Source organism: Geotrypetes seraphini, chromosome 2 (assembly GCF_902459505.1).
Source record: "Geotrypetes seraphini chromosome 2, aGeoSer1.1, whole genome shotgun sequence".
NCBI classification, from domain to species: domain Eukaryota; kingdom Metazoa; phylum Chordata; class Amphibia; order Gymnophiona; family Dermophiidae; genus Geotrypetes; species Geotrypetes seraphini.
This window is the reverse complement of record NC_047085.1, coordinates 103,719,058-103,742,513: the sequence shown is the minus strand read 5'-3', so window position 1 is coordinate 103,742,513 and position 23,456 is coordinate 103,719,058. Positions and strand designations below refer to the sequence as shown.

Below are 23,456 nucleotides of genomic sequence, written 5' to 3'. Positions count from 1 at the left end.
TCCAGAGACATCAAATGAAAAAAACTGTACAATGGCCTTCTAGCCACACATGCAGTAAAACTAGACTACCAACTCTCCAATTTACTGATCATGACCCCAGACTACAAAACTTTCCGAAAAGAAATAAAAACCATGCTATTCATGAAATCCTTAAAGACAAACTAACACCGCAAGAATCATCTCAATCCCCTGTAGCAACCCGCTCCACTCTGGAAATGTCTAGATAACTTCTTATGTAATCCGCCTTGAACTGCAAGGTAATGGCGGAATTGAAATTACTAATGTAATGTAACACCAAAGTAGGTGTGGTCAACACCGGAAGTGGCATTAGGTGGGCTAAAGTGGCATGAGAGTCTGTCAAATAATTAATAAAAGGAAGGGAAGATTATGTACCTACCTTGTTAATCTTTCTAGGAGATAGGAACGTCAGTTTTGAACCACTGGGTTTATACATCTTCACCAAGTGGTACAAGACTGATGGTTCCTATTGAACTAGAATGATACAAATATTGCATGGTACAACCATTTAAATCAGAACGAAGCAATTATGAACATAAGAATAGCCTTACTGGGTTAGACCAATGGTCCATCAAGCCCAGTAGCCCGTTCTCACGGTGGCCAATCCAGGTCACTAGTACCTGGCCCCAAAAATTATTTTCATGAAACTATTAGGACTATTTATCGCCAAGTAAAACACTGGGTTAAACAAAGAGGGCAAATAAAAAAGGGGAGAACCTTCAGATTTTCACTGAAAGCAATTTGTCCATGTTTAAAATGGTTCTTTAACAAATTATGTATGTTCCTTATATTATTTAGCACAAGCAGGCATGCATACTACATTAAGAGTACAGGCCAATGGAAGGGAGAGGCATGATGAACTAGAGTGTTTTTGGCATTCATGTTGCTATTTATGTCAATAAGTGATATTTTCCAATTATACATGACATTTTGCAAAAAGTACAAGGGCGAATCAAAAATTAAAGGCAATTGTTAAATTACATGATAACCAGAACAGAGCTAGCAAAATGCAACATATGTACTTATATAATGCCTGTCCAAGCACAGTGCAGCACTCGACCTTTAGTCATATGGCAGCTATGAGGTCAGAAACATGGACGCTCCATTGCAAGATTGCACCATCGAAGAACAATGTGCAGTAGTGCGCTTTCTTTGGACAGAGGGAGTGAAACCTATGAAAATTCACCATCGCACATTGACTCAGTATGGACATAGCACCATGAATCAACAAAAGGTTCAAGAGTGGATAAAAAGATTTAAAGCAGGAAGAACAGGTGTAACCAATGAAGATCATTCTGGTCTCCCATCAACATCGCGCACACAAGAGCACATTGACAGGGTGGATGCCTTGATTAGAGAAGACTGATGGATAACGGTGTCTCAATTGGGTACAAATTTGGTTATCAGCTATGGATCTGCGTTTGCCATAATGCATGATGACTTGGGATAAAGGAAAGTCTGTGCATAATGGATTCCCAAACAGCCTTCTTATCTGCACAAGCAAATCTGAACAAGTAATAGCATGTAGAGGTTGCGACCCAGTTCTTGAGACTGTATGAAGATCATCTGAGTATTTTGGAGAGAATTGTCACAGGCGATAAGACATGGATGCATCACTGCGACCCAGAGAGCAAAAGACAAAGCATGATGAAGTAAAGGAAGCGTGCTCACCTGGTTTTGGGAGCAGCTGAAAAACTTCTTTGCAGGAATACAAAAGCTAGTTGAACGATACAACAAATGCGTCATCTTGCATGGGGACTATGTGGAAAAATGATATGTTCAATTGCTCACAGTTACTTCTATTAAAGCCGTTAAATGTATTTTGCCTTTACTTTTTGATTTACCCTCGTATTTTACTAAGCAGGTCATATGAATTGCTCACTTGTTGTAGATCGAACTTTGTTGATCTCCTCACTGGCAGAAGACCCCAGGATGAGCTGGTTGTGATGCCTATAATCACCAGTCCTCAGCTGCACAGATTCATGAATATCCACAGATTTCTGTGACATTGTATCCTGAACAGGAAAATGATTTAAGTCAAATAAAAATAAATTTTTGGAAAGTATCTTATGCCACTTGTAATAAATACTTGTAAATAATGATGATCATTTGGTAACCATATCAACCAAAGAACTGACCCGTTGAATCCACAGGAAAGCGAAAATCCAAAACAAACAGTACAGTGGAGACTGAGGTTTACTGATGAAAATTTGATTTGTATCAAGTTTATTTAAAATTTTGATTTAATTGCTAAATCTTAATCCAATGCGATTTACAAATAACAATAAAATCAGAGTAAATAAACACTCATTAATTGCACAAGACAATAATACTTTTGACCAACCAAACACAACGGAGAAAAAAAAAGGATTAAATACAATTTATAAATAAAATTAAAGGGCATGGGAAAGAAACAATAGGATGGGAACAGGTTACCTGCTCAATTTTCACTTAACAGAATTATTAGTCCATTAAAGAGTATCCTGATTATATAGAGTTCGAATAACTCAGTTAAAGGCGTCCTTAAAAAGCCAGCTTCAGGAGACCTTTGAACTTACTAAGCAATTTTTTTTTCCCTTATATTAATTGGGAGCGAATTCCAAATTATCTACAACTTTGGAACAATATGGAAGATCCACAACTTGAGACAATGAAGCAGACCCAACACGGTCCATGTTTTGACCTAAGTGTCTTCCTCAGAGGTCCTATGGATATGAATTTATATATAAATATATTAATAATAACAATAATTAAAGGGGAATAAGGTTGTGGTGAATTATTGAAAAGGTCGATATGGTGTATCAATGAGCTGTGAATGTAAATAAAGGGATGACAATAGATGTGAACTTATATTAGATGTGGTGAATGGATAGTGTCAGGTCTTGGTGAGCTGATAACAGATTGTGAATTATAATCGTGGTGAACGACACAGATGTGTTTGAAGACCAAAAATGGATATTAAAGCAATTCTTAATTGGAGTGCTACCTTAGGTCACGCCAATGTGGAGTATTTTAAAGGGAGCAATTGATGTAAGATTAAGAAGATTCGATATGGATACTACTATGGGCGAAAGAAATGATAAAACATACCCGATGAGGTCTCTTCAAAGGTGTGTGAATATAATAACCTATGCCCTTGAAAACAAAAGTCAAGACTCTAACCATTCACTCTTTATTAATGAAGCTATAAAATTAAGATTAAAACAAAGGTTTTTCTAAAGGACTATCAAAACCTATAAAACTATGGATGCTGCTGTTTTTCTGCAAGTAAAATATTCGTGCTGTACTCTTGTCAGATTCCACTTGGGCAGACTTGATGGGCCATTTGGCCTTTATCTGCCATCATGTTTCTATGAAAATATATATATAGACCAGACAGTCGTATCACTGCTGTGTTATGTCTAAAAAGTTAACAGCCATATCACTGCCATACTTTTGTCGCATGCCAAACATATTGTATGAAAAAATATATATGAGCCAGACTGTCATATCACTACCATACTACATCTAAAAAGTTAGCACCCACTGTATTGACGAGTGTGCAGAGATGAGGTGTTGGTGCAGCACAGGCTTGAAGTGCCGCGCCACATAAAAAGTTCCCATAGCTAATGCTTTAAATACTAAGTGGAAATTACAACATGCATCTCCAAAATACCCCGTGTGTACCTTAGGTTTAAGTATTAGACTAAAAATCCAGCTAACAAATTGTGAATGACTAAAATGGTTAAAGGAAAAAAAATTTAACACATAAAAAGTGCTCAAGACAAAATACACCAAATACGCCTCCAAAATACACCATGTGCCTTTGTTTTCCAGTGTTAGATTAAAAGAGTGTATAAACTTAGCTGACCAGTTGTCAAAGGCTAATAACAGTTGTAAAAATAACAAGATAAGTTTCTCGTGCACTGTGTTGCTAAATCGAAGTAAACCGTATACAAAACTCTATGCCTTAGCGGTCTGTACCTGAAAAATAAGAAACAGAAGAAGCAAAACCAGAAGAGATATAGGCACACTAAAGTTTATAATTAAACTTACTGAGCATGGGTGAGAAATTTTCTCTAGTGCTGCCACAGGGAACTGAAATGACATGCATCGATGCTACGCGGTTTTTAATGCCCTCAGTGATGACATCATAAAACAGAGCACCAGTGATTGGTAAGGAGCTAATCATGTAAACGTGGTTGGTATGTATGTGAGTGAATGTATGATCTGTGTGTCTATGAATACAGGAGGCACACATCTGGTAGTATGCTATTTTAAAGGAAGGAAGATGTGTTTATAGACCCATGGACCTAGCTACTACTATGTCCAAGAGTGAAATGTCTGCTCTGTTGTGATAAAGAAAGGAGGTGTTGCGGTGCTAAGGTTATGTGTTGCAATGTGATAGGTTCAGAATTGCCTACTGATTTAAGGGGATGTTTAAAAGTGATTAACTAGAAAAAATTGAACAGTATAACATGTCTGATTACAGACCATCTAACCTACAAAAGGTGTATAAAGCTGATTGGTCCATGACAGAGAAATATGTAGATCGGAATTTAATTATGTTTGAATGTACTGCAAAATGTACTAAAAGGCAGTGGAGATATGAAGCATTGCTTTTTGAATAATGGTTTTAAGACCTATACAATATAACTTGACAGTGCATACTAGCTTATCTACAAACACACCTAATATTGTCATTATGCTTTAAAGTAACTAGGCATATATAATCATTTGCTTAGCAAACTATTTCACATCTATGGTAATTAACACATTTGTAGCTTATAGTCTTCCTTCAATTGCACGTATTATGGCGTAGTTTGGACACATTGTAATTTCCACTTAGTACTATTTAAAGCAATAGCTACAGGCACTTTTTATGCTGTACATTGCTTCAAGCCTGTGCTGCACCAACACCACATCTCAGCACACTCGTCAATAACATAAGATAAAAACTGGTTGCTGAGACTTTTCTTTAAAAATAAGCAAAAAGAGTTTTTAGGTTGTAAAATTCAGATGTTCCCAGATTTGGCCAAGGAGACGCAGAGAAGGAGAAAATAATTTCTGTTAAGGAAACCTGGTGTTTTATCTCTGGGGGCGACTTTTTACTTGCGACACCCATGTAAATGTGTTGTTAATTACCATTCTCATAAATATGTTTTCTTTGAGCCATCTCAACTGACAACTTTTCTCACAACCGCATCTTTGGAGAAAGAAAGTGCTTAGTTTAAGAAAGGGTGCCTCAATCTCATTCGACTAACTATTACTTTGTTTTAATAATTTTTTTTTGTCGCCTATTTTCCTTCTTGGATCCTTTTGAGGACTTGAGTAGAAATTTATGCTTATATGTTCTTTGATATATGTTTTCATTTGTATTAATTTCTTGCTAAATTTCCTTTCTGTACAAGTTATAATATGCTTGAATATATTGAAAATTTCAATAAATATTAAATTAAAAAAAAAAAAAAAAAAAAACATAAGATAAAACTCACTTTTATATTGCAAAACCATTAAGTTCTATGTGGTTCACAGAAAGTCAAAAATGTATACAAAATGAACCCAATGAGAAAAACTTTCCTAATTTCCAAAGGATTTGATAAAAAGATATGTTTTCAAAGAATGTCGGAATTGGTGATAGGTATCAGAGGTCATAATTAGATGATTCAAGTCCTTGTCTCATGATGCTGCTTGAAAGGACAAAAGGCGCTGATGAAATCTTTTAAAATTACAACCCTTGGCTGACTGAAAAGTAAATAACGCATGAGATTTTCTAAGACATTTTGAGCTGGTAAAAGTAAACGAATCCAAGAGATATTTAGGTATTAGACCTACTGATGTCTTGAAACAGATACATTCAAATTTAAACTTTACATGAGCCTCAACCGATAGCCAATTCAGTTGTCAATACAGTGGCTGCTAACTTTTTAGATATAGTATGGTAGTGAAATGACGGTCAGGTTCATATATATATTTTTTCAGACATGTGTGGCATGCGACAAAAGTATGGCAGTGATATGGCTGCTAGCTTTTTAGACATAGCATGGAGTGTGTGGCGCAGTGGTTGGATCTACAGCCTCAGCACTCTGGGGCTGTGGGTTCAAATCCCGCGCTGCTCCTTGTGACCCTGGGCAAGTCACTTAGTCCTCCATAGCCCCAGGTACGTTAGATAGATTGTGAGCCCACCGGGACAGATAGGGAAAATGCTTGAGTACCTGATTGTTAAACCGCTTAGATAACCTTGATAGGCGGTATATAAAAACCTAATAAAACTTGAAACTTGAAAACTTGTCTAGACTATATATATTTTTCATATAATATACGTGGCATCCAACAAGAGTTCGGCATGAATATTTTACTTGTAAATATTTTACTTGCAGAAAAACAGCAGCATCCATAGTTTTGATAGTTCTTTAGTAAAACCTTTGTTTTAATCTTAATTGTAATCTTAATTTTATTATTTTTATAGCTTCATGAATAAATAGTGAATGGTTAGATTCTTTTGTTTTCAAGGGCATAGGTTATTATATCCACACACCTTTGAAGAGACCTCATCGGATATGGTTTTTTCATTCCTTTTACCCATAGCAGTATCCATATCGGGTCTTCTTAATCTTACATCAATCACTCACTTTAAAACACTCCACATCGGCGTGACCTAAGGTAGCACTCCAATTAAGAATCACTCTAATATCCATTTTTGGTCTTCAAACACATCTGTGTCTTTCACCACGATTATAATTCACAATCTTATCAGCTCACCAAGACCTGACAATATCCATTCACCTATTCACCATATCCAATTTAAGTTCACATCTGTTTTAATCGCTTTATTTACATTCACAGCTCATTTTGAAATACACCATATCAGCCTTTTCAATTAATAATTCACCACGACCATAGTCCCCTTTTATTATTATTTTTTTATATATTTATATATGAATTCATATCCATAGGACTCCTGAGGAAGACACTTAGGTCAAAACATGGACCGTGTTGGGTCCGCTTCATTGTCTCAAGTTATAGATGTTCTAATTGTTCCACAGTTGTGGATAGCCTTCTTGATATAAATAAAGTTTTCATCAGTAAACATCCGTCTCCACAATACCATTTGTTTTGGATCATTTGGCAACCATCACTTTAATATGCAATTGGTTTTATACTAAGTAAATACACATCTTAGAGGAGTTCTGCTAATTCACATGTATTATTAAATGATAGAAGGAAGAAAGGCAGATTAGCTGATTCTAATGATACCAGACAATTTTAAATAATCAAATTTTGTTCATAAATCAAAATGTAAGAGTTTGATAGAGGTAATGCTGAAATTGCTGAGAAAGCATTGAGCACTTACAAACGCATGAACAGAAAAGTCTTTGTAGATTGTGATACTTTTCAAAAGAGCCAAAAAATAATGTAACATGAAATTTTATTTACAGTAGAGCCTTTTAACCGGAACTCAAGCAACCAGAACTCTCAAGTAACCAGCAAAAAAAAATCAAAGTAATACTGTAATACCTTAAAAGAAAAATGAAAATAAAAATCAATTTCTGACAGCAATTTAAGTGTAAATTTGGTATGCCACACCTGAGTACAAATTTTCAACTGTGGCTATAACACTCTTCAAACCTTCCCTTGTAATATCTTGTTCAACATGCAAAAGTGCGGAAGGTCTCAAAACATTTTCAAAATAAACAGTAGCTTATGTCTCACGGACCTTAGTGGTACCATCTGCATGCCACTAAACTTTTAGAACATGCAGAATCAATGGCACCCCTAATCGTCATTGGTCCCTTATATTTTTTAGCATTTTTAAAGATAATTTTGTTTTAAATTTATATTTCAAAAATGTATTACTTATCTTTAGCTACGCGGGTGGGGGTACGCACTCCGACGTAGCACTACGTTGGAGTGCGTACCCCCACCCGCGTAGCTAAAGATAAGTAATACATTTTTGAAATATAAATTTAAAACAAAATTATCTTTAAAAATGCTAAAAAATATAAGGGACCAATGACGATTAGGGGTGCCATTGATTCTGCATGTTCTAAAAGTTTAGTGGCATGCAGATGGTACCACTGAGGTCCGTGACACCTGAGTACAGCCACGCTTTGACTACCACATGTCTAGTGGTTTGTTTAGAACAATTTATGGTATGGTATAGTATGAGAGGAGAAATTAGGTCCTTATCTGCTAATTTTCTTTCTTTTAGTCCCTCCACACTGGCACAGAAACGGATGGGTTTATTCTCATCTGCCAGTAGGTGAAGACTGAGACACTAACTTTTAGCTACAGTACATGTGGGCTGTGCAGTCCCTATTACAATCAGTCTTAACGAATAGCCAAGCAGAATATAACAAGGCTGAAAAACAAAACACTCCAACTCCCCACTTACAAGAAGAAGACCAAGGGAAAACATTGTTGGATACTGATTAGATCAAGAACCTTTCAGAAAAGCCCCACAGTTCACCAGCTAAACCAAATGCCGCTGCTCTTTAAACTCCCCAAACAACCAAATCTCACAGAAAAACCTGTACTCTTTGCGAAAATACTGAACAAAATGAAAGGGCAGGGTCTGTGCCGGTCTGGAGGGACTAAAAGAAAGAAAATTAGCAGGTAAAGACCTAATTTCTCCTTCTTTAGCATCCCTCCAGACCAGCACAGAAACGTATGGGACAAACCAAAGCAGTACCTATCATGGGTGGGACCCCCAAAGAGCCACAAAAACACGCTCACCAAACACCGCGTTCCGACATGCATGAATATCCACACAGTAGTGTCAAACAAAGGAATGGAGAGAACACCAAACCATAGCTTTACAGATATCCACCGGAGCCCAAGAAGCTGCTTGACCTCATGTGGAATAATCTTTGAGAAATTCCAGAACAGGCTTTTTTTGGAGAAGGTATGCTGAAGAAATAGCCTTCTTGATTCAGCGCGTAATGGTAGCCTTGGAAGCACCATCCCCCTTACAAGGAACTGCTAGGAGGACAAAAAGATGGTCCGACTTATGGAATTCTTGGGTCCGCTGAATATAAGCGCGAAGGACCCTACAGACATCCAACTTGTACAACTGCCTCTGCTCCAACGAGCCCTCCTGCTTACCCAAGACTGGGAGAAGCACAGACAGGTTAATATGAAACAGCGAGACCACCTTTGGAAAAAAGGAAACCAGCCACAGCATGACCTGCTCCCTAGGGATCTCCAGGAAGGGAGACCTACACGAAAAGGCCTGCTGCTTTGAAACATGTTTTGTGGAAGTAATAGCCACCAAGAAAACCACATTAAGAGTAAGGTCCTTCAACTTACATTCGAACGGCTCAAACGGAGGATGCATGAGCATGGAAAGGACTAGACTGAGGTCCCAAGGCAGGAACAGCTTTTCAGCTCTAAAGAACTAAATCACATTCTGAGAGGAGGCCAAACGCTTACCACGCAAAAGGAAGACAAAGCGGCAATCTATACCCGAAGGGAAGACCAGGCAAGGCCTCGATCCAGGCCATTCTGCTGAAATACAGAATGTGAGGCAAAGCAGCTCGACGGGGAACCATGCCATGTGCAGAACACCATTCCTAAAAAAGACACCAAACACTCACATAAGCCCAAGAGGTGGAAAGTCTCCCAGACCCGAGAGTAGAGATCACTTTATCCGAATATACCTTCTTCCTTAGGCAAGACCTTTCAAGAGCCAAGTCATAAGACAAAAGGGACCCGTATCGAATATTGGAATTGGACCCTGAGTCAGAATATCAGGTGAGAGGGGCAGTGGGAGAGAATCTGCCACCAGCAAATGAACCAGATCTGCATACCATGAATGCCTGGGCTTGCTTGGAACCACAAGAATCACATTGTCTGTGTGTCAGGCAATCTGAAGAAGAACTCTGCCCACCAGAGGCCAAGCCTGCACCAGTGTATCCAGTCCCTCAGCCTGACAATCCCTGTGCTGCCTGAAAAAAATTTGATGTTTTGGTGTTGACACTCGAGGCCATGAGATCTATGATCGGCTGACCCCAAGACTGAACAATCAACTCAAAGGTTTCAAGCCCGAGACACCACTCGCTGAGATTCAGCACATGATGTCTGAGAAAATCCACCTGGACATTGTCCACATCAACAATATGGGAAGCTGAGATGTCCAGAAGATAAGCCTCCACCAATTCCATAAACAGAGAGGTCTCCAATGCCACCAGATGACTCTTGGTGCCCCCTAACGATTGACACAGGCGACTGCTGTGGCATTGTCTGAGAGGACTCAAATCAACTTTCCCTCCAGCAAGGACTGGAATTCCACCAATGCTAGCCGAATGGCTCTGGTCTCCAGAACATTGATCGACCAGGACACCTCCACCGGTGACCAGCATCCCTGAGCCGAGCGACCAAGACATTAAGCTCCCCAACTGAGGAGACTGGTGTCTGTGAGACACACTGTCTATTGGGGCTGATTGAGACTCACTCCTTGAAGCAGATTGGAAGATTGGAGCAACCAGCATAACTAATTCCTGGAGCGGGACTGGAGAGTCCAGATCGTGAATCTGTGGCGATCACCGCTGACGAAGCATATACTGAAGAGAATGCTTGTGAGCCCGAGCCCACCGGACTACTTCCAGGGAGGCCGCCACGGACCCCAAGACCTGCGCCAGCGGACCGGCAATCCAACAGAGAGCGAATCTGCACCAGCAATTTGCACACCCTGGCCTCTGGAAGGAAAACTTTCACCAAGTTGGTGTTGAAAAGAATGTTGAGTTACTCCAAGCGCTGAGATGGAGTCAACCAGCTTTTGGACAGGTTGACCACCCAGCCCAGGGACTGCAGAAACTCCACAATCTGAGCTGTGACCCAGCTGCAATGACTTCGCTAGAATCAACCAAACGACCAGATAGGGGTGCACCAGAATGCCCTCCTTGCGCAATGACGCTGCCACCACAACCATAAATTTGGTGAAGGTTCACGGCGCCATAGCTAGACCAAAGGGAAGCACACAAAATTGATAATGCTCTCTCAAGATCGCAAAGTGAAGGAATCATTGATGGGAGGCATGAATGGGAACATGCAGATATGCCTCCTTCAGATAGAGACAAGTCAGAAACTCCCCAGGTTGGACAGCCAGAATTATGGACTTAAGGGTTTCCATATGAAACGATGGAACTCGGAGCACTCTGTTGACACCTTTGAAATCCAGAATGAGCTGAAAAGACCCCTCTTTCTTGGGCACCACGAAGTAAATGGAGTACCTGCCAGTGCAAATCTCCTGAGGTGGCACTGGGACTACCACTTTGAGTCCAACAACCTGAGCAATGTTTGCCGAAAAGCCTTCCTCTTCCAAGTCGCCTGACAAGGAGAGGAGAGGAAATGATCTGGCAAAGGTTGAAAAAACTCCAGAGCATAACTGTCTAGGACCCACTGATCTGCTGTAATCTCTGCTCAACCCCCATTAAAACTCCCGCAACTGGACTCCGACTGTAACTGGGGGAAGGACCCGCAATGAGTCACTGGGATGGATAGGCGGTGGAGGAGTGTCCAGAGGAGTGGCAACCCCCCCCCCCCAGCAGGCCCTCCCTGAAAAGACGACATGTATTATAAGAAACATTCTCTGGAAGAACAAGCGTTTGCAACCCGGCCAGGGCGGTACCTACGAAATTCACTCAAATTTCCCCGGGTAGAACCACCTAGCGAAACCTGGAAAGGTCGATCCTCCGGTAACTGAGGCACCTTAGAGTCAGTCATGGCCTGAAACAGCTTATCCAACTCCTCCCCGAAGAGAAAGGAGTCCCAAAAGGGAAACTTACTGTGCTTAGCCTTAGACACCGCATCCGCTGTCCAACCCTGAAGCCACAGGATACTGCGGGTCACTACTCCCAGAGCTATGGACTTGGCTGAGGCACGCAACAGATCATTAACTCCCCCCCCTCTTCCCCCACCCCGGCAGAACTTAGATATGGCAGGAGGGATGCCCACTTTCTCTCTCCTGGCTTCCCCCTTCACTCTAGCAGCCTGGAACCACTGCAACCATCAGGTCCAGAGCTGCTTCTCCTGATTCCTGAGGCACTGTTTCTCCCCTCCCTTCCGGGACTCCCAAGGTAATTTTGTTTTTAAATATCTTTACTCTGGTTACAATAAGTACCTGTATATAAATATGTAAACTGTTTTGATGTAACCACAAAAAGACGATACATCAAATATTATCTTTTCCCTCAAGTTTGCTGGTAATATTTGGAATATGCTTTGCATAAGCATTCTGAACAAATCTGAAGTGAGTTCACCGTGTTTATTATCTATACATTACTTTACCAGACTATTGATGTAATATTACATTTGTCTAACATATGAGTGCATTTAAAATTCAGTTATGAATCACAGATCTGTGATTATATAGCATAGCCACACACAGAAAACAGTAATAATTCTCCCATTTTACAAAATTATTTGCAAAACATACCAGCTGCTTTTCTTTTGCATCAGACTGAAAAATGAAATCATTCTCTCCTCCTGTGGTTCGCCAAGTTAACAACCTTAGAAGAAAGAGCAGAAGCTTCAGTATCACCACACCACACAAACTGCATAGCTAAAATTCAGCAGCATAAAATTCCACTGGCAATTTTTAAAACATCATATTTTTATTGAATATCCTTTATTTAGGAAATATACTGTACAGAACAGAATATACAAGTCAAAAGACTACATGACTTCATTAAAAATTCCAATAACACATTCAGTCAGATAATAAAATCAACTTGTCAGAATTTCACATATAAACTCTCAAATTTCTCCCTCCACCTCTGAACTGCCACCCGCCTTTCATTCTATTTTTATAAAACATCTATTATCTTTGCAGCACATGGGTAAAAAGAGATTATGTACTTACCCTGGTAAGCTCTTTTCCAGTAGATAAGTGAGACATTCTAGACAGATGGGTAATATCTAGAGTTATCAGATGTCCGAATTTCCCCGGACATGTCCTCTTTTTGAGGACATGTCCAGGGATATGGATGGCTTTTCAAAACCCGGCACTTTGTCCAGGTTTTGAAAAGCTTCTGACAAGAAGCGATGTCGGGACGACATTCGTGCATGCGCGTTTGCAACACGGTGATGTCACACGCACACCAGCACATGCACAAATGCCGTTCTGACTTTGCTCATGCAGGTTGAGGGGGTAGGATGTGGGGTGGAACGGGGCATGGCTGGCCAGAATGGGGCAGACCTGGGGGTGGGGCCATGGAGTTGGATTTTCCGTTTGGAAAATCTGGTAACCCTAGTTACCATAGCCGCGTGCATCTGCAGAAGGAATTCACTCTGGGGTTTTCCTTTTGCCTCTGCTGTACTTCACTGGGCTCCTTAGCACTACCTACAGTTAGTACCCAAGCACCTGTAGCAACAGGCTTAGAAACAAACTGTTCTGCTCAAGAAGTAAAATCAAACTGTAATTTTAACCGCCAATAAAGGCATCAAAGGAGCTCAGAAACTACTTCCATAGAAAACGGAAACATATATACAGTATTCTTCCCAGGCCCCAAGGGCTGATAAGCATTCAAGAATCAGCTTGGAGAAGCATAAACAGACTGAAACAGTAGGAAGGTGCAGGATGGACTGGGCGGGAGTCTAGAATGTCTCACCTATCTAGTGGAAAAGAGCTTACTGGGGTAAATACATAATTTCTTTTTCCAGTGCAATAGATGAGACATTCTAGATAGATGGGATGTACAAAAGCACTCCCTAAAAAGCTAGGGTGGGTTTGCTGCGCCGACCCTTAAGACTGAGGACCCAAAAGCAGAGTCTTGTCTTGCTGCCACATCCACTTCATAAAACTTGGTAAATGTATGAAAAGAGACTAGGTTGCTGCCTTGCAAATCTCCTCAGGGAAGACAGCTCTAGCTTCGGCCCACAAAGAAGCCACACTTCTGGTAGAATGTGCCTTGACGGAAACAGGGTGACTGTTTCCCAGAAAGAATGTAGGCTGATGAAATGGCCCTACGGATCCATCTGGAAATTATTGCCTTGGAAGCAGGAGCGTTCCACCTAACCAAATGAATCAGCACCAACAAATGGTCAGAGAAACGAAACTTGTTAGTGACCTCCAGATAACGTAGAAGCATTCTGTGCACATCCAGTTTCTTCAACAGGTGATCGTGTGTCCTGGAACTATTTGGTTTAAATAACTATGTGGACAGGCTACCCCTCAGCTCTTAATTCTATCTCAGAGGAGATCAAGGAAAAGAAATCTAACACAAAAGTGTAGTTAAATATTCAGGGTCTTGGTAGCATTTCTGACATCCTAAAATTAACAATCCATTTACAAATTGCATACTTCAGCAATATTCTATTGGTTCTATTCAAGTCACATAGTTTCTGGTATTTACCCTTAGCAACTATAATGACTTAACTCATCACATGCTATTGGTTTCACCCCCATAAGTATTAGAAGGAAGTGAACAACATCTTCATTGAAGACATGCTGATCTTGTTGACCTGTTCTATTCTATTGCAAACATCTATTTTACAAAACTTTACCATTTGCTAGACAATATACTTCTTTAGGCTACATCATATGGTTACAGTCACATGATTTCCCCTAACTCTACAAGTGACAAATATGTTAGTTCTATTAGGTGGAAAATATTTTGTCAGTGCTACCTTCAGCTTATGCTTTTGGTTATTTATAAAAGTTATGTTATGACTTCAGCATCTTGTTCCAGACATTAAACCAAAATATTTTGTTCTATAACAGAAAAATATGTACTCTAAACTAAAACTTAGTTTTATATACCGGGTCATCAACTAGAGGAAGCTCAACTCGGTTAACAATAATTAAGAAAAATATGCTAAAATTACAAGGAGATTAATTTTCAAAATGTTTAGCAAATAGAAAAGTTTTTAATGATTTGCGGAAGAATTGGAAAGAGCTAGGGCATCTCAAAGTTAAAGGGAGATGTATGCTTATGATTAAAATGCAAATACACTAAACCAAACTTCAATACACCAGAAACATAAATTAAGAGCACAAATGGACTTTTCTTGCACTATAAACTACTCCCTGAGGGACTAGAGTCACATGATAGGGACACACTGGAAGAATTGGAACCACTAGCACCGAAACATGTGTATCCACACCAACAGGCACTGCACAAGGAATGAACTCATACATTCTTCATTTCTATGGAAGTATATTTGTCATACCAGAATAAGTGAAGCACGTGTACAATATGTGACCCACATAATCCAAACAGTGAATGCCCCCTAATTCACTTATGCATTTCACCTATAACAACTCCACAATTTAGATGGACTGTGCAATTTTTTCATGCCATCATACTGTTTCTAGGTTCCTGCAAAGAACTTATATACAATTTGATTTGGAAAGAATAATTTTGTTATTTATGCTTCTGTACAAAATTAAGCTTATGAAACTAATTGAAAATTGGTACTGTTTATTTCACCCCAAAAATGTACTGTAATTCCCAAAGTATATTATATACATAAAAAGAAAACATTCTTACGTGTGTGGGATTGTGGTTTTGAAGATATCCAACATACAGCTACATGTTTTATCCCAAATTTCCAAAGTAAATTTTTCTCCATTCAAAATAACAACATTCTCCAAACAGTTGGTACCAGAACGCGCTAGCTGCTCATTGTCTAAAATGAAATAAAAGTGAGCTTTCTCAGCTTTAATCAACTCAGTGAAACACTAACATGTTATATAATATTTTTTTGATAAAGATTCAGAGGCATAATCAGGGCTCATGCATATAAAAGAAGAGATTAGGTTCTTACCTTGATAATATCTTTTCCAGTAGATAGGGATAGTATGCTGAACCAAGGGTCTTGCACACGCTCTCGAACATCCTTTGCAGGAGATAACGAATCCTCTTTCTCCCCTGCTGCCCCCTGTCAGTTAGTTTCATAGGCCTAGAGATTATTTATTGTAAGCTTCTATACCACTACTGACTGGGTAGATGCACTAAATGCTCCAATCAAGTACCACTGGTTTAGCGACCAACCAAATTTTCCAAACCGATGTTCAAAACGGCTCACCATGTGGTTTTCTGTGTGTTCGTACATTCCCCATCTCTGGCATGCAAACAACCTCATTACTATTAAAATAAGATCATTCATATTAAAACGAGCCCTCCAATTGCAAAGCCAAAAGCGGACCCAGAGGAGAGGGGCCTTAAGTGCCTTATTGAGCTAATCTGGCCTTAGGCCCTCTGCCCGGTGCACTATGGGATACATTGGGGGATTCTTTCCAGGACACACTGCTTAAAATGCGGCCTAGATGATATAACCTATTTTGAGAAAATTAGCTTAGCTGAACTCTATCAGTGCATTAAAAAATTGTGATACTGGCGGATGACATCCAACTGTACCTACCGCAAGGAGAAGTCAATGATGCCCAGATTGCAAAACTCCTGACCTGCCTCTCGGAAATCAAAAACTGGATGTCCATCAACAAATTACAAATGAACATCTCCAAGATGGAACTCCTTTGGATCTGCAAAGAATCCCATCCCTCGCTGTGCTGGAACTCGACTACTATAACTGTGAAAGAGCAAGGACGCAGCTTAGGAATACTCCTTGATGGCAACCTGTCACTTTCCGACCACATCTCTCAGGTGGTATATCTTCCTCATTTTACTACCTGCGACAATCCCGAAAAATAAGGAACTACTTTTCAGAGTCTGACTTTGCTCAATTACCGTATTTTCACGCATATAACGCGCACGTTATACGCGTTTTTACCTACCGCGCATACCCCTCGCGCGTTATACGCGTGAGTGCGGTATACAAAATTTTTTTTTACATAGTTCCCACCCCGCCCGACGCCCGATTCACCCCCCCCAGCAGGACAGCTCGCACCCCCACCCCGAACGACCGCTCGCACGCGCTCCCACCCGCACCTGCATCCACGATCGGAGCAAGAGGGAGCCCAAGCCCTCTTGCCCTGCCGACTCCCCAACTCCCCGACAATATCGGGCCAGGAGGGAGCCCAAACCCTCCTGGCCACGGCGACCCCCTACCCCCACCCCGCACTACATTACGGGCAGGAGGGATCCCAGGCCCTCCTGCCCTCGACGCAAACCCCCCTCCCTCCAACGACCGCCCCCCCCCAAGAACCTCTGACCGCCCCCCAGCCGACCCGCGACCCCCCTGGCCGACCCCCACGACACCCCCACCCCCCTTCCCCGTACCTTTGGTAGTTGGCCGGACAGACGGGAGCCAAACCTGCCTGTCCGGCAGGCAGCCAACGACGGAATGAGGCCGGATTGGCCCATCCGTCCCAAAGCTCCGCCTACTGGTGGGGCCTAAGGCGCGTGGGCCAATCAGAATAGGCCCTGGAGCCTTAGGTCCCACCTGGGGGCGCGGCCTGAGGCACATGGGCCCAACCCGACCATGTGCCTCAGGCCGCGCCCCCAGGTGGGACCTAAGGCTCCAGGGCCTATTCTGATTGGCCCACACGCCTTAGGCCCCACCAGTAGGCGGAGCTTTGGGACGGATGGGCCAATCCGGCCTCATTCCGTCGTTGGCTGCCTGCCGGACAGGCGGGTTTGGCTCCCGTCTGTCCGGCCAACTACCAAAGGTACGGGGAAGGGGGGTGGGGGTGTCGTGGGGGTCGGCCAAGGGGGTCGCGGGTCGGCTGGGGGGGCGGTCGGAGGTTCTTGGGGGGGGCGGTCGTTGGAGGGAGGGGGGTTTGCGTCGAGGGCAGGAGGGCCTGGGATCCCTCCTGCCCGTAATGTAGTGCGGGGTGGGGGTAGGGGGTCACCGTGGCCAGGAGGGTTTGGGCTCCCTTCTGGCCCAATATTGTCGGGGAGTCGGCGGTCCTTCGGGGTGGGGGTGCGAGTGGTCCTGCCGGGGGGGGGGGGATGTATCGGACGTCGGGGGGGGGGGCATCAGGCTTTCAGGATGGGGACAGACCTTCAAGGGGGACAGGCAGACCTTCAAGGGGGGACAGGACTTTCAAGGAGAATCGGGGTGGCCAGAGGAGAGTCGGGGCGGGCGAAAGGACAGTCGGGCTGCATGCGCGGTATACCCATGAGCGCGGTATACAAAAGTTTTTGTACATAAAATCGTGGTTTCTGCGCGCTATACCCGTGTGCGCGTTTTACACGGGTGCGCGTTATCTGCGTGAAAATACGGTACTCTATGCCTTAGTTCTCTCCAGCATGGATTATTGCAATGTGCTATTCAACGGTCTCACGGTGAAGAATGTACGACGTCTCTAGCGTGTTCAAAATGCGGTGATCAGGCTTCTGAAAAACCTCCATGCCCGCAACCCTGTCTCAGAGGCTCTAGCATCGGCTCACTGGCTGCCCGAAGCCAAACATTATGTCTTCAAGGGCCAGATGCTAGCGTTCACATTATGTCTTCAAGGGCCTGATGCTTGCACGACATGGCGCTGGCCTACGTGACGACTAAGCTTCCTCCGTATGTGCCGAACCAGTCCCTCTACTCCCAGAATGAAATATGCCTCAAAATGCCCCCTGGCCGTGCCCTTCAACTGCAAACTGCAAAGCAATGGTCCTACTCCCACTTCATACCAAGCCACTGGAATTGACTGTTCCCACAGATCAGATCCCTTGAAAGACTCCTCAGCTTAAGAAAAGCAATAAAAACATCCCTCTTCACCTAAACCCTTAACCTTGACCGACAGACTACAAAGAAATGTATACTGGTACCAGAACCAGTATGTGTCACATGAGGATAAACTTGTATCATAAACTGTAACTTTCTGTTTGTCAAATTAGAATATAAATTGTACTGAAAACATTGCACCGTAAGGACAAGTATAGCAAACTATAACTAGTAAACAGTATATTATGCATATTAATATTAGACCCTAGTATGTATCAAGTTAGGATAAAAACTTGTATCGTAAACTTGTGCAGAAATTATTTAAACCTGTTCTAAGCGCCTGGGGGACAACGGGAGAAAGAAAGAAAGAATAAAATGTATGATGAAAACCATATCTAAAGGAAAATCTAAAGAAAAAAGTATGAAAACAAGTGAAAAAGGATGCCCCACAGGCAAAAAATAGCTTTAAAACTATTGTGAAGAATTACTGGGGGACAACGTCTTTCTGGCTCTATACTAAAATAAGTAGTGATGCGTCTCCACTAAACAAGCACATATACAATTTAAAAGCTCTTTAGGATTGGAAAGCTAGGGGAAATTTTTCCCAGGCAGACTCCACTGGATGACATCCTATTTTGCTTGTCTTTTAGTGAGAAGAAACCCTGTCCATATAGAAAACTATTAGAAACCCTCCAAAGTGATAATTACTTAGGGCTCCTTTTACAAAGCTGAGGCAGCAATTCCCCCAAGGAAAATGCACTGAAGCCCATTCAGTTCCTATGAAAACATTCTTCCATTTGTTGCCCAATGTTGCCGAAGAATTCATTAAGCGCTCTACAAATGGCACATAACACAGCTGCTAGGATAATAGCCAGATTACCTCACTACTCACATGTCACACCTATACTGAACTTCATTGGTTGCCAGTTGCATGGTGAATACAATTCAAAATATTGACCTTGGTATTTAAATCTGTTCATGACTTGTTATCTAAGGTGATTGCCTCTAATATAGGCATATGTACCTTGTCACCCTCTGAGATTGAAAGCTAGAGAGTAGAAACCTTTTGATTGTCCGTCCGCTTCATTCGGTCACTATGGTTGCAAATTGATCCCAAATGTTTCAGGTGGCTGGATCTTCATTGTGGAACTCAAATTGATCCCAAATGTTTCAGGTGGCTGGATCTTCATTGTGGAACTCTATTCGTCTATCTGATTTTTTGGCATTCCAGAAAAGTTTGAAAGCTTTTTTTTTCCAATTGGCCTTTTCAAACCTAGGCAATGTGTAATTTTAGCAGTTATCTGGCCTTATTTGTTTTAAGAAGCAGGTTTTGGGCTGTAAGTTATATACTGTATTGTGGTTTGTTGAGTTTTGCTTTAATTATGTATGTACTGCTGTCACCCGCATAGATGCTGGATATGCGTGCTACAAGTATTTTAAATAAATAAATGGCTTTAGCTCACACCTTTTCATTAATAGCTCAAAGTGAATTAGCTCTCTGTCTCCAGAGGATTTACAACTTAAGTTTGCTCCCAAGGATAATGATTACAAGATCGTGAGAGGAGCTGCCACATCACCTTTAAACTTAAAAATAAACTTCGTCTGGTAGTGCCGTTTTTCTGGATGGAGGTCTGTGTGAGGTGGAGAGCAGGGAGGCTATTTCCAATTTGTCTGGCGGCCACTGGCAAAGCTAAGCACGCATGCGCACTCCTACCTGCCGGGGACCTACTGATCACGGAAAACGAAACACGCAAGTAAGAGTGCGTATGCGCGCTTAGGATTTTATTATAATAGATGTACTGTAGATCTGCCCCAGCTCCATCCAACCTCGGGCCCTCTGGAATGCCTATACATGGTGTGCATGTAAGTATGTGCTGTCACACATTTATATGTGTATATATCCTGGGGTAATTTTATAAAAGGCCTTTTCTGCATGTAATAGCCTTTAAATGAAGGAAAAGCTTTATAAAATTGTCCTTTATGTGTATATTTTTCACAAGGGCATGTCATACATAGTTGCTGTTAGAAAATGCATGTTATTTTACTTGTCCATAGTTAAGAACACAATCCTGCAGTTAGGTGAACTACTGAAAATTTAACCCTTATGATTGAGATGGACAACCTGATACATCACTGAACACCTTCCACTCAGATCATGGGTCACAAACTGGTCTAGAATGCTAGCACCATAAAAGCACACCATTAAAATGTCTAGCTTGTAAGCTGTGAAAAAGCTCCTGCTGTTGATACTGCAGACCAGGTGGTGTGTTCTACTGTGGGCAGAATCCACTGATCTCCCATTTCCCCTAGTGGTAGTCTTCACCCTAAGGCAGGGGTTCTCAATCCAGTTCTCAGGACACACCTAGCCAGTCAGATTTTCAAGATACCCACAATGAATATGAATGAGATAGATCTGCATACAACAGACACAGTGGCTGCAAATTTATCTCATGCACATTCATTGTGTATATCTTGAAAACCTGACTGGCTAGGAATGTCCCAGGAACTGGGTTGAGAACTTCTGCTCTAAGGAGATGTTTCTATTTTTTTTTTTTTGGACTATGCTAAAGTCTCAGCGATCCTTTGTTTTACAGTATACATATCTTAGTTTAATCTTACCTTGTTGAACACACCAATAGAGCTGAGCAAATATATCATCCAAAAGAACATCACTAAGTACTTCAAAATACTGGGTGAAAACATCACAGATTGCATAAAGTGCATGATTGCAAGTAGTTGTCATCCATTCAGCTTTCTGAAATGTAAATATTAAAATAAATAGATTGTATAGTATAGACTGTTAATGAACATAAGAATTGCCTGACAGTTTCAAAATCGACTGACAGTTTCAAAGATCTGGTAGGCTAATCTTAATGATAAGCAAAGTATTAAAAGACTGCTACTCATTCATTAAAGGATATTTGTTCAGTTTTGTACTTTATTTTTTTATATATATTTTTAGCACAAATGTTACACCTCATATCAAATGCCTATACCAATTTTCTACAGGCATGTAATTCAATGTAGTCACATAAAAGGTGGTCTCACCATCAGCTCTGTGTGTTTGAAGGTTTATGAGACCAGTGAACAGTTAATTTCAGAGAATACCGTTTACAAGTAAACAAATTTGCTTTTATTTATTTATTTAATCATTTAATCAGCCCGTCCTCCCAAAAGGAGCCCAGAATGGGTTACAAGAGTACACTTATAATATAAGTAGGACAAACCTTAGTGAGAAATACAGACTTGGCGGACATAGGGGGGTTTAGATTACAGCTCTAGCACTTTAAGTTCAATAAGTTTTATTTATTTTCAAGATAAGAAAGAGACCAACAGATAATAATATACATGTCACAACAGAGTAAAAGTGGACATCATAAGGAATTATATATATTGCACAAAGATCGACTCTTTATGAGAGCATATATGAAATCAAATTAAATAAATTGCTTGATGGAGTGCAGCATAACAATAAATGTAATATGAGTGTACACCAAGATCATATGGTATCAATAGTATTGCAGTACCACATTAAAGGAGACCAAATATGACAGTAAGTGAGGTATGTGTTGCGCCTTTCTGCGTGTATTTTCTCATATTTGGCCATAAGGCAGACAGTGTTCCACCAGACATTATAATCAACTTTGTCTAGATGTTTCCAATTATTAAGAATGTTTTGGAGGGCTAGCAGAGTCAGAATATGGAAGAGCCGAATCTCAGAGTAGTCACTCAATAGAGTACCAGAACAGTCGCCGAGCAATATCTGGTTGAAATCAATTTTTGTTGTGATAGAAAAAATACCAGAGATAGTTTGCCATACTTTGTTCCAATAAGTCTGGAGCAGGGGACATTGAAAAAGTGAATGATTTAAAGTTCCCAGTTCAGCATTGCAGGACCAACTTTGGGGTGATAGGGATGTATTGATTTTGTGAGAGAGGGCGAGAGTCCAAGTGGCCCGGTGAAGAAGAATATATATTGAATGGAGTAGAGAAGTGGATTTAAGTGATCTGGAAAAGTGCAATCATACCCTGGACCATAGGTCTGTATCTGTAGATATCTGCAATTTGTCGAACCACTTGGACAAACCAGCAGGCGGATTCTGAAACTTTTTCATCTGAATGAATTTATACTACGTTGAGGCAACATCTTTATCTAGCTGTGAAAATTTATTGATAAGAGTCAACAGGTCAGGAGATTCTGATAAAGAGATTAGGGTATGGAAGGCCTTCCATAAACAGTAGGTAAATTGTAGCCATCTGAATTGCTGATTAGAAGGGAGATTGTAGGAGGCAACTATTTCTTCAAAAGTCATCCAAGTATAGTGCTTAGTAATATGTGCTAGGATCCATATGCCACATTTTTGCCATTTGGGCCAGGAAGCTGTGGTGTTCTGAATCTTGATCTTGGGATTATGCCAGATAGAGGTGCGTAAAGTCCAGGTGACATCCATAAGGTCGTTCACATACAAAAGTGCAGATCTGGCGGAGGTTAGAATATCTGCTTTGAGCTGAGGAGGGATCTCTGTATCTACGATAGATTGTAGAAAAAGAGTGCCATAGATATGTCGTTCAAGTAGTAACCAACAGGTGTGTCGTCTGAGCCACATTCAATTGACCAAAAGGAAGAGTGACGAAGTAAAAAAGATATGTGATAGTGGTAGAAGCATGGAAACTTAACTCCACCAGACGCTTTATTAGCTTGTAGCTTGCAGAAGCCGATACGAGGTTGTTTTTTGTTCCAAAGGAATTTCGAAACTATGGAACTAATGGAGGTGTAAAAAAATTTAGGCAGTAGAAAAGGAAGCATGTTAAGAATATAGTTGATTTTTAACTAGTACTTTATTTTTTAGAAAAGGAAGACTACAATGAAATGAGGAAATTAGTTAGAAAAAAAAT

The 23,456-nt window shown here is 41.1% G+C and overlaps 1 protein-coding gene across 1 annotated transcript in view; it reads right to left on the bottom strand.

The window, feature by feature from the left end:
• Positions 1–23,456, bottom strand: part of ARFGEF1 (ADP ribosylation factor guanine nucleotide exchange factor 1) — a 382,919-nt gene that overhangs the window by 34,681 nt on the left and 324,782 nt on the right. Inside the window, exons 31-34 of the mRNA XM_033933351.1 lie at positions 21,181–21,316; positions 15,489–15,627; positions 12,434–12,506; positions 1,901–2,033 (exon numbers count right to left, since the gene is read on the bottom strand). Coding sequence (XP_033789242.1) covers positions 1,901–2,033; positions 12,434–12,506; positions 15,489–15,627; positions 21,181–21,316 — 481 coding nt within the window. The remainder of the gene's footprint in view (positions 1–1,900; positions 2,034–12,433; positions 12,507–15,488; positions 15,628–21,180; positions 21,317–23,456) is intronic.